The 12,447-nt window shown below is 48.8% G+C and overlaps 1 protein-coding gene across 2 annotated transcripts in view; it reads right to left on the bottom strand.

Moving 5' to 3' along the window:
* Positions 1–12,447, bottom strand: part of FPGS (folylpolyglutamate synthase) — a 71,360-nt gene that overhangs the window by 40,939 nt on the left and 17,974 nt on the right. For both annotated transcript variants that reach the window (XM_089669003.1, XM_089669002.1), the window contains exons 3-4: positions 4,765–4,818; positions 593–657 (exon numbers count right to left, since the gene is read on the bottom strand). In XM_089669003.1, coding sequence (XP_089525129.1) covers positions 593–657; positions 4,765–4,818 — 119 coding nt within the window. The remainder of the gene's footprint in view (positions 1–592; positions 658–4,764; positions 4,819–12,447) is intronic.

Below are 12,447 nucleotides of genomic sequence, written 5' to 3'. Positions count from 1 at the left end.
CTAGGTTCACATATGTGCGGGTGGTGCCGCTGCGGATCCGCACGAAAACCTGTGCAGCTGCACCACCTGCACAGAAAAAATGCGGACCCGTGGGCGGGGGCCATTAGTTCTAATGGCACGCCGCCTGCACTGGAAAACGCAACCGTACTGGGAACAGAGGTTCCTATGCGGGCTGCATTTTCCAAAGAAGCGCAGGGACTTCTTCCCTGCGTGTCATGGGCATGGGAGTCCTTTCAAATGAATGGGTTCTCGTGTCCGTGGAAAACGCGGCCCGCACGGCCGCATATATGTGAACCAGGGGTAAAGGGACAGAAGACACATAATGGCAGGGAAAATCAAGCACAGGTTGTAGTCTGTACCATCAGCCAAGAACTTTGAACTAATCAGTTTTCCACATTAGCTCTCATTTGACAGGAACTCAGCAATTAGCCTGTCTGTCATGTGAAGGGATAACTTCTCCACTGGCCTCCCTGGGCTACAAAACACATGCATAACAAATCTGCGTAGTTAGTTGTTGGTCACCCATAGCTCAACTGACAAGTTCTCGTCATTCCCCTCACACATGCAAAACCTCCATCAAACTGATAGTTACCTATAAAATCCAGTCTTTAGGCCACAGTTCCGCAGAATCTGCTCGGTGAAGGCACATGTGGACCCCTGAAAACACAAAACACAAAGATCAGCCATTGGCCACACAAGCAATAATAGCAATATATAGAAAAAACTATTTCACAAAAAAATTCATACTCCTGTTAACATTTCTGCATAAAGTTAAGAGTAACATTTCTGTCATTTTGTATATTTCGGTCTGTGACCACACTGAAAAGATGCAGCAAACACATACTGCCATTTTGTTGGTTATCCAGCATCTTGGTATCAGATGGTTGTTTGCGCTTTCCCCGCTGTGAATGGCCACAAAGTCTGGTATGTCTAGCCCTATAGCTTAACATCATACAAAATGCAGCGGTTGTTTGGAATTGACCACATAGTTTATTGTATATTACAGTGGACTCAACCATAAACCATGGCATGGTGAGTGATCTTCTTATGCATATGTTATTACGTTTTGTGCAGCTGGTCATCTCAGACTTTGGTGGGCTACAATGATGGACTAATGTCATTTCACCATAGACACCAGTGGTTTTGTTAGCAGCACATAGTCCTTTTGGGCTTTGTATTTACAATGGCTAGAGGGTTTTTAGAGCTGTGGTAGAGACTTCTTTTGCTGCCTACCTTCTGAAAATGCTAGCTGCCTGCCTATCTCAGAACAGGTACTTGCAATCAGCAACTATATTCAGAATGCCCTCGGAATCTCCTGACTTGACCTTGGTCAGCAAGTCAAAGTACCGAAGCCAAGGGGTCCATCAAGAATCCAGGGAACTAGAAATTCTTCATAGAGGGCAACCTCCACACCTCTCATGTCAAAATTAATTTAAACATTTTGGAGCAGAATCTGAGGAAGGGCAGCTTAGCTGGTCCCTATATGTGTGCTGCGGAGGAATTTCCCAACATTCTTCATAAAGATGGAAAAAAAATGAAAGCATTTTCCTTGCAGCGTACATCACCATTACTACTGGGTTCTAAATTGAACATTAACACTAAAAGAGTTCTAAAACTATGTCATCTATCAAGGTGTGTAATGCTGGAGAATAGTTCAAGATGTTTATCATTCTCTCATATCATGTGTTCAGTGGCAAAGAACACTGAACTATAAAGCTTGTCAACACAAACTGGAGGAAAGGAGACTCATATGCAAGCTTTAATGTTTAACCTTTGCTATAACAATTATGGCTGGAAATGTATTGCTATGGGGAACACATGCAAATGATTTCTCCCTTTGCAGCTGCAGTCTGAGGTGAAAAGATCCAAAGAAAAATATGTACCAACTCGTACAGTTTAACCTCTTCGCGCCGGCCAGCCCTCTAAGAGTTTCAGAAGCCGGGAGGGGTTTTAGGGTCATGTGACTGACGTGATTCGCCATTACATGATCTGAAAAGGTCCCGATCAAAAGGGGAGATTGGGACCTTTCTGTGAGTCACGGACATACGTGCTGGGAGCGCGCAGGGCGCACGCTCAGCACAAATGTATTTTCTAATTGCATGCAAATATGCAGCCGCTTGGCGTCAAAGCCCAGAAGCCGAGAGGCAGCATATTTGCGTGTGCTCGGCGTCAAGGGGTTAAAGTTGTTCTAAAGGCCAAAGGTTTTTACCTTCATGCATTCTGTGCATGAAGGTAAAAAACCTATGCGTAGCTTCCCCCCCCCCAGACCCCCTTATACTTACCGATCTCGATCCAGTGATTTGCACTAGAGAGCATCGGTCCAGTTTTCTCTAATCTAATTGGCTCAGAAACAGAAGTGGGAGCCATTGGTTCCCGCTGCTGTCAATCACAGCTAGTGAGGAGGGAACGGGGGCAGGGCTGAGCCGACCCACGCTCTGTGTGTCTACAGACAGATAGAAGAACAGGGTTCGGGAGCAAGCACACATGAATGCCCCCACAGCAAACAGGTTGCTACGGGGCACTCAGAAGGGTAAGGAGCCAGGAGGGCAGTAGGGGAACTGGGAAGAAGATGATTGGGGCTGCTCTCTGCAAAATAATTGCATGGAGCAAGCAAGTAAAACTTGTTTGTGATTTAAAAAAAATAAAAAATACCTTTAGTATCACTTTATTTGGGTAAGTTAAGTTTTACAAAAACACTCCCCTACCCCACCCACTTACCCTCCTCTTAAGATTAAATGTAGTGACAAACTTTAGATGACAGCAACCCTCCATTCTCATCGCACAAACAGCCTTGACAATTTGGACAGGCTCTTTTTTCTAGGGCCTGGCTGGAACAAGGTGTCCAGGGCACAGCTGTAGCCCCATAGGCTGCAAAGTATGCCTGCCAGGAGCAAGTTGAACCATTAACAGGGAATGAAGGGAGGCATACCTGCCTTTAACATCTGTAAATACATGCAAGATTTTAATGAGAACAAGGGAGGGTAAGATGAATAGATTTTTTTAACACTACACATAACTTTGTATATAATTATATTTTAAAAGGTATTTTAATTTGGGATGGTGTGGGAAATAGTTAAAACCTCAGTCTGCATCTCTTGTGGGCATACACTTGCCATTTTGACTTAATTTCACTGGAATTCTTAAACAAACCCACTGCATGCACACACTGTAGCCATCATGTCACATTTCGCCAACAGTGACACGTCATAAACAGATGTCACCCTTTAACTCGGGGGGTCAGCAACCAGTAGATCACGGCCAGGTAACTGGTAAATCGTGGTCTGGGCTTGCTGACCCGCCATCCCAGAGCAGCAAACAGAATGCAATGCAGAGGGACTACTTGTAAAGTTAGAGCTGAATTAGGGAGCAAGAGCTGCCTAAGCCTATGCCTCCTCAGTAGTGCTGGCTCCTGTCCCATGCAGAGTGATACCAACTGCACTCCACCTCTTATCTCGGCTAGCGACTTTCAGAATGATGGCAGCAGCAGGAAAGAAGAGATTTTCAGATCAGTGTGCAGCAATACACTGGGTATAATAGCATAGGGCTGCTTTCACACTGATGTGCTGCGGTCTACCCATACCACGGGTGCAGTGCACTGTACCTACAGCTTTCCTGCGGGTTTGCTGCACTTAGCCATAGACTTCTATTATATCCTGCAGGTGTGGTGCACTTTCTGAAAGTGCACCAAAACTTGTGAACGTAGGAGTTTTGGCGAACTTGCAGAAAGCGCACCACACCTGCAGGATATAATAGAAGCCTATGGCAAAGCACCGTTAACCCAGGAAAGTCGCAGATGTACTGTGCTGCACCTTTGGTTCATGTAAACCACAGCACATCAGAATGAAAGCAACCTTATATGGGGCTCAGCACAGTAAAGGTTCATTTGCATTTGGGGGGGGGGGGGGTGTAAAACCCCATAGTTAAGACATGTTTTTATCAACCCTGACCCAACCACACCCCATTTAGCTGCAGTGGCCAGGGGTGTACACATCGCAGCTGGAGTTATACGCTCCCTCATTGTTGGTGGGTGTAGCACCTGGCAAGCATGACCCATACAAGTGAATAAGGCCGCTCTGCAAGTGCCCTGCAACCTTGTGCAGTACAGCAAACAAGGGGTTAAGCAGGCAGCGTTATGTTGCTTTCTCACCACATGCTTTAACCCCTTGGACACCGCAGAAGCATGCAGTCGTGGGGCGCTTGCAGAGTGGCCCCATTTACTTGAATGGGTTGCAATTGGCAGGCAGTAGCACGTACCAAAAGCAACAGAAGGTCTAATTCCTGCTGTGGCATGTGTACACCTTTGGTTGCTGCCCCAGCAGTTACGGGGGGGGGGGGGGGGGGTAAGGATTTTGGACGGTAAAACTGCAACTCAACCGCAGGTTGTGTGTTTGACTGCTAGTAAGAAGCGATATTGCCTCCTCATCACCCAATTTAAACCAATGATTGCCATGCACTGCACATGAAAGCAATGTTGTAGTACAGCAATTAGTGGTTTTAATCAGGTGTGAGAAGTCGACACTGTGCCTGGTGATCTTTGACTTCTCCCATGTTGTTCCGGTAGAGATCCACCTCTTTAAGGTTGCCTACCCCTGCTGTAAATAGGCTGCCAGTTGTTTACTGCAGTCAGAGCACAAAACTGAGTGTGCTTTTCCAAAATAAGGCCGCTGGGAGATTTCATGTGTTCAGCAACAGCGAGGCTCTGACAATGAACTGAACGTTACATAACTTATCCTCTGAATTCTGTTCTCCTCCTCTGCAACTCACCTTGCCCTTTGTTCCAGTCACATGAATTATATTTAGCTGATCCAAGTCTTCCACCTGAACACACAAAACAAAACAAACAGTCAGTACGAGAGATCAGAACATAATAGTGTTAGCTGCTAGGACTGTGCACAAAGATTACATATAGAAATCCTCTGCAACATCTTATAAAGCAGATCTGGGAAAACCCTGCAAGCTACATGGTCAATGTGTATATATAAGTAGGGTTTGGCCACTTGTGTTCCCCTTCTCTGCAGCTGATAAAAGCACTTTCCCCTGGCTGTCCAAGATTGCCTTGGGGCTCGTGATTTCACACTAGTTCCTGTAGTCACGGTCATTGTTCAACCCCAATTATTACAGAATGTGTTCAACTAGAAAAGCAGACATCTATATTTACAGGACAGAGGCCTGAAGGATTCCTTCTGCTAGGCTGGGATCAAACAATGCAACCCTTTTGTGTGAAATGATCACTTTCAAACAAATCACTGGACCGTTCGGGGAAGAATGGTGTCAGACAACTTGACAATCAAAATTACATTTTCATTCTTTAACTGCCACTTTTCAGCACAGGACTCAAAGTGATTGGCTGTTTTTCTCTTCATTAGAATAAATTATGTTTTATGAGCGCAATCACAAAAGGCAGAGGCATGAACAGCGTGCAAGAGTTTGTTTCTCGTGCAGTGTGAAGCTGTGTACAGGCAGCCTGTGTTCGTGAATTTAGGCGCAATGGCTGCATGGTCTCAACTGTACATCTGAGTATGACAAGAGTGCAGGGAAAGGCTCACGGCCCAAACACACATGGCTTGTCAAGCCCAGATATGCCCCAAAAGCTGGGAGACCTGAAAGAATTACAGCTGAACTGCAGGCAGATATAAAAGACATAAATGAATGCAACACTGCATTTGTTGCTATATCATTCTGCATTTACTAATATATCATTAAAGAATATCCAAAAGGCAAAAACTTGCCCCCCCCCCCCCCCTTCCTCATTTTGGACAGAGTAGAGAATGTTAAAATTAAGTCATTTTTTTGTTTGCAAACTGTGTCCCCATTAGAGAGATTTCCCTTTACTACCTGTCCTGTATACTAAACAGGAATTGAGCAGATATCTTTCCAATGTGAAGAAAATCCCCTCTTACATGACTGCCACTGGAAAATTTTCCCTCTCTTCCTGTCCTGGCGGCAACTCAAAATGTAAGCTCAATCTACGTCCCGGTGACATCGGTCATCAGGACTAATGAACAAATCTCCCTAATGAAGATACAGAGAGCAATAAACACCTGACAGTGGTTCTAACTCCTCAGGACTCTTCCTTTTGTTATCCTTTATATATAAACCTTTTTTTGCCACTAGTGCAGGAACCTAAATTTGACTGAGGGCCAGTTCACACTATAGAAACGCAGTCCAGATGCGTTCCGGATGAGTTTCTGCATGTGTGTTTTTGATGCATTCCAGTGCGTTTGACACGTTCCAGTTCATTGCCCCCCCCCCCCCTTCTTCCATTTAGCTAGGGACGTGTGTTCCAGCACATGTTTGATGCGTTTTACTGCTTATCAGTACAGTTCTGTGCAGGAAAAATGCAGCTTGTTCTACTTTTTGTTTTGAAACCACAACACACTGGAACTGCAAGCACTGATGTGACCTTATGACATTGCATCCAAAACACACAGAAAGTAGGTTATATGGTTGTCAGAGAAAAGGCACACTGAAACACATGTAGTATAAACTGGGCCTAAATCAGTCTATCAATCCCTGTACTGCAGAGCCCTGGCTGAGAGAGGTTGGCAAGCCAATTAGTTGCACTGTAGTGCTGATATGATAAGAAAAAAAAAAAAAATGATAAAAGCTGGTAAGAGTGACTACGAGGTAAATCTGTGGGTCTGCTGCTTCTCCACTATAAAATCACAAGCTGGAGGAAGGACAAGACCTCTAAGTGTAAACTAACTACAGTGGAGAAAAAAAATTAGGTCTCCTCCTGCCTTGCCGGACAGAGCTCTGTGACTTGTGTAAATCTCAAGACTATATAGACAAAAAAATTAAACACTTTGGCACCTAAAACAGTTCTCATACTGCAAATATTTCTGTATTCTGTACCAATGTGGTGCCAATATTTAAAAAGAGGTCAAAATCTTTACCAAGTAATTATAGACCTGTTAGTTTAACTTCTATAGTTTGGAAGATACTGGAGAGTTTAACTACCTGCCGACCGCAGATAGCCGAATGACAGCTGCACTGCGGCCGGCCAGTTCTGAGTGGACGTCATATGACGTCCTCCCAGAACGCGCTCTCCTGCGCGCCCCAGGGGGCGCGCACCCGGCGATCTCCGTGATCGCTGTGTCCTACGGACACAGCTGATCACGTGATGTGGTAAAAGGCCAATCACAGCGGCCTTTTACCACCTGATCAGCGGTGTCCAATGACACGCTGATCAGAGGGAAATGCAAGTGCCGGTTCTCGGCTGCACTTTCCTCACGCTGTCAGATCGTGAGGAAAGTACTGCCGAGAACCGGCAGTTGTCAGAGCGGGGATCGGCACCGATCATCAGGGCACTTATGATCAGTGCCCTGATGATTGGTGCCCAGCAGTGCCACCTGCAAGTTCCGCCCACCTGTGCCCAGCAGTGCGCCCACTAGCTTCACCCACCTGGTCCCAGCAGTGCACCCACCTGTGCCCAGCAGTGCACCCACCTGTGCCACTCTGCAGTGTTACACACCTGTGCCCAGAAGTGCCACCTACCTGTGCCCAGCAGTGCCACCCACCTGTGCCCACCCACCTGTGACCACCTGTGCCCACCCACCAGTGCTGCCCACCAGTGCAGCCCTGCAGTGCTGCCAGTCAGTGCCACCAGTCAGTGCCCAGGGGTTGTGCCAGTCAGTGCCGCCAGTCAGTGCCCAGCAGTGATGCCAGTCAGTGCCGTCTATCAGTACCCATCATCAGTGTCACCTATCAGTGCCACCTATCAGTGCTGCATATTAGTGCCGCCTATCCGTGCCACCTCATTAGTACTGCCTATCAGTGCCCTTTAGTGCTGCCTATCAGTGCCGCCTATCAGTGCCCATCAGTGCTGCCTCATTAACGCACATCAGTGAAGGAGAAAAAATGCCTGTTTGAAAAATTTTATAATAGAAACAAAGAAACATTTTTTTTTTCAAATTTTTTGCACTTTTTTATTTATAGCACAAAAAGTAAAGCGCCCAGTGGCGATTAAATACCACCAAAAGAAAGCTCCATTTGTGAGAAAAAAATGATCAAAATTTCATATGGGTACAATGTTGCATGACCGCGCAAATGTCAATCAAAGTGCGGCAGCGCTGAAAGCTGAAAATTGGCCTGGTAAATAAGGGGGTATAAGTGCCTGGTAGGCAAGTGGTTAATAAAAGACCACACAGATGAGTTCTTGCTGGAAAAAAAATATTTTAAGCAACAGACAGCATGGATTCATGAAAGACAGAAATTGTCAAACAAATCTGATTTCTTTTTATGAGGAGGTGAGCAAAACCTTGGACAGAGGGGTGGCGGTGGACGTGGTATACTGGGACAGAGGGGTGGCGGTGGACATGGTATATTTGGATTTTGCAAAAGTGTTTGACACAGTTCCCCACACACGGCTAATGTGTAATGCAAAGTCTACAGACTTGGAAAAATCTGTATGTAAATAGATAGAAAACTTGCTAAAAGATCGTATTCAGAGAGTAGTGGTTAATGATTCACACTCTGAATGGTCTAGGGTCATCAGTGGTGTACCCCAAGGTTCAGTGTTGGGACCCTTACTTAATATATTTATAAACGATATACGGTCTGAGATTATAAATCCCATTTCAGTCTTTGCAGATGACACCAAGCTGTGCAGTGGAATAACGTCCTTACAGGATGTCTCCAATTTACAAGCTGACCTCAATGCTCTGTTTAATTGGGCAACTATGTGGCAAATGAGGTTTAATGTTAATAAATGTAAGGTGATGCACTTGGGGGCTAAGAATATGCATGCATCATACATACTAGGGGGAGTACAACTGGGGGAATCAATGGTGGAGAAGGATCTGGGGGTTCTGGTAGATCACAAGCTTAATAATGGCATGCAATGCCAAGCTGCCACTTCTAAAGTGAGCAAAATCATCTCTTGTATTAAAAGAGGTATAGACTCCAGAGAGAGAGATATCATATTACCCCGGTACAAATCATTAGTAACACCTCATCTGGAATATGCAGTTCAGTTTTGAGCACCAATTCACAAAAAGAACATTGGGGAACTGGAGAAAGTACAGAGAAGGGCAACCAAACTGATACGAGGCATGGAGGAGCTCAGCTATGAGGAAAAATTAGAGGAACTGAACTTATTCTCTCAAAATGAGAAGATTAAGGGGGGATATGATCAACATGTATAAATACATCAGTGGTTCATATAGTGAACTTGGTGTAGCGTTATTCACCCTGAGATCATCACAGAGGACAAGAGGGCACTCTTTACATCTGGAGGAAAAGAAATTTAATCTCCAAGCACAGAAAGGTTTCTTCACAGTAAGAGCTGTGAAAATGTCAAATAGACTCCCTCAAGAGTTGGTTCTGGCCAGCTCAGTGGATTGCTTTAAAAAAGTCCTGGATTCTTAGATACACAGAATATAACTGGATACTAACATTTATAGGTAAAGTTGATCCAGGGAATATCCGATTGCCTCTCGGGGGATCAGGAAGGAATTTTTTTCCCAGCAGAAGCAAACTGGATCATGCTTTGCTGGGGGTTTTATTTGCCTTCCTCTAGATCAGTGGTTCTCAACCTTTCTAATGCCGCGACCCCTTAATACAGTTCCTCATGTTGTGGTGACCCCCAACCATAAAATTATTTTCGTTGCTACTTCATAACTGTAATTTTGCAGTGGGGGGAGGTATAGTGCCCCATCGTTGGTGTCAGTGGGGGGGGAGGTATAGTGCCCCATCGTTGGTGTCAGTGGGGGGGGAGGTATAGTGCCCCATCGTTGGTGTCAGTGGGGGGGGAGGTATAGTGCCCCATCGTTGGTGTCAGTGGGGGGGGAGGTATAGTGCCCCATCGTTGGTGTCAGTGGGGGGGGAGGTATAGTGCCCCATCGTTGGTGTCAGTGGGGGGGGAGGTATAGTGCCCCATCGTTGGTGTCAGTGGGGGGGGAGGTATAGTGCCCCATCGTTGGTGTCAGTGGGGGGGGAGGTATAGTGCCCCATCGTTGGTGTCAGTGGGGGGGGAGGTATAGTGCCCCATCGTTGGTGTCAGTGGGGGGGGAGGTATAGTGCCCCATCGTTGGTGTCAGTGGGGGGGGAGGTATAGTGCCCCATCGTTGGTGTCAGTGGGGGGGGAGGTATAGTGCCCCATCGTTGGTGTCAGTGGGGGGGGAGGTATAGTGCCCCATCGTTGGTGTCAGTGGGGGGGGAGGTATAGTGCCCCATCGTTGGTGTCAGTGGGGGGGGAGGTATAGTGCCCCATCGTTGGTGTCAGTGGGGGGGGAGGTATAGTGCCCCATCGTTGGTGTCAGTGGGGGGGGAGGTATAGTGCCCCATCGTTGGTGTCAGTGGGGGGGGAGGTATAGTGCCCCATCGTTGGTGTCAGTGGGGGGGGAGGTATAGTGCCCCATCGTTGGTGTCAGTGGGGGGGAGGTATAGTGCCCCATCGTTGGTGTCAGTGGGGGGGAGGTATAGTGCCCCATCGTTGGTGTCAGTGGGGGGGAGGTATAGTGCCCCATCGTTGGTGTCAGTGGGGGGGAGGTATAGTGCCCCATCGTTGGTGTCAGTGGGGGGGAGGTATAGTGCCCCATCGTTGGTGTCAGTGGGGGGGAGGTATAGTGCCCCATCGTTGGTGTCAGTGGGGGGGAGGTATAGTGCCCCATCGTTGGTGTCAGTGGGGGGGAGGTATAGTGCCCCATCGTTGGTGTCAGTGGGGGGGAGGTATAGTGCCCCATCGTTGGTGTCAGTGGGGGGGAGGTATAGTGCCCCATCGTTGGTGTCAGTGGGGGGGAGGTATAGTGCCCCATCGTTGGTGTCAGTGGGGGGGAGGTATAGTGCCCCATCGTTGGTGTCAGTGGGGGGGAGGTATAGTGCCCCATCGTTGGTGTCAGTGGGGGGGAGGTATAGTGCCCCATCGTTGGTGTCAGTGGGGGGGAGGTATAGTGCCCCATCGTTGGTGTCAGTGGGGGGGAGGTATAGTGCCCCATCGTTGGTGTCAGTGGGGGGGAGGTATAGTGCCCCATCGTTGGTGTCAGTGGGGGGGAGGTATAGTGCCCCATCGTTGGTGTCAGTGGGGGGGAGGTATAGTGCCCCATCGTTGGTGTCAGTGGGGGGGAGGTATAGTGCCCCATCGTTGGTGTCAGTGGGGGGGAGGTATAGTGCCCCATCGTTGGTGTCAGTGGGGGGGAGGTATAGTGCCCCATCGTTGGTGTCAGTGGGGGGGAGGTATAGTGCCCCATCGTTGGTGTCAGTGGGGGGGAGGTATAGTGCCCCATCGTTGGTGTCAGTGGGGGGGAGGTATAGTGCCCCATCGTTGGTGTCAGTGGGGGGGAGGTATAGTGCCCCATCGTTGGTGTCAGTGGGGGGGAGGTATAGTGCCCCATCGTTGGTGTCAGTGGGGGGGAGGTATAGTGCCCCATCGTTGGTGTCAGTGGGGGGGAGGTATAGTGCCCCATCGTTGGTGTCAGTGGGGGGGAGGTATAGTGCCCCATCGTTGGTGTCAGTGGGGGGGAGGTATAGTGCCCCATCGTTGGTGTCAGTGGGGGGGAGGTATAGTGCCCCATCGTTGGTGTCAGTGGGGGGGAGGTATAGTGCCCCATCGTTGGTGTCAGTGGGGGGGAGGTATAGTGCCCCATCGTTGGTGTCAGTGGGGGGGAGGTATAGTGCCCCATCGTTGGTGTCAGTGGGGGGGAGGTATAGTGCCCCATCGTTGGTGTCAGTGGGGGGGAGGTATAGTGCCCCATCGTTGGTGTCAGTGGGGGGGAGGTATAGTGCCCCATCGTTGGTGTCAGTGGGGGGGAGGTATAGTGCCCCATCGTTGGTGTCAGTGGGGGGGAGGTATAGTGCCCCATCGTTGGTGTCAGTGGGGGGGAGGTATAGTGCCCCATCGTTGGTGTCAGTGGGGGGAGGTATAGTGCCCCATCGTTGGTGTCAGTGGGGGGGAGGTATAGTGCCCCATCGTTGGTGTCAGTGGGGGGGAGGTATAGTGCCCCATCGTTGGTGTCAGTGGGGGAGGTATAGTGCCCCATCGTTGGTGTCAGTGGGGGGAGGTATAGTGCCCCATCGTTGGTGTCAGTGGGGGGAGGTATAGTGCCCCATCGTTGGTGTCAGTGGGGGGAGGTATAGTGCCCCATCGTTGGTGTCAGTGGGGGGAGGTATAGTGCCCCATCGTTGGTGTCAGTGGGGGGAGGTATAGTGCCCCATCGTTGGTGTCAGTGGGGGGAGGTATAGTGCCCCCTTCCTTGGTGTCAGTGGGGGGAGGTATAGTGCCCCATCGTTGGTGTCAGTGGGGGGAGGTATAGTGCCCCATCGTTGGTGTCAGTGGGGGGAGGTATAGTGCCCCATCGTTGGTGTCAGTGGGGGGAGGTATAGTGCCCCATCGTTGGTGTCAGTGGGGGGAGGTATAGTGCCCCATCGTTGGTGTCAGTGGGGGGAGGAATAGTGCCCCATCGTTGGTGTCAGTGGGGGGAGGAAAAGTGCCCCATCGTTGGTGTCAGT

This window comes from Staurois parvus, unplaced genomic scaffold, assembly GCF_062004578.1.
Source record: "Staurois parvus isolate SC_StPar_1 unplaced genomic scaffold, SC_StPar_1.0 ptg000068l, whole genome shotgun sequence".
Classification (NCBI taxonomy): domain Eukaryota; kingdom Metazoa; phylum Chordata; class Amphibia; order Anura; family Ranidae; genus Staurois; species Staurois parvus.
The sequence above is the reverse complement of the archived record's forward strand: the minus strand, read 5'-3'. Positions and strand labels throughout refer to the sequence as shown.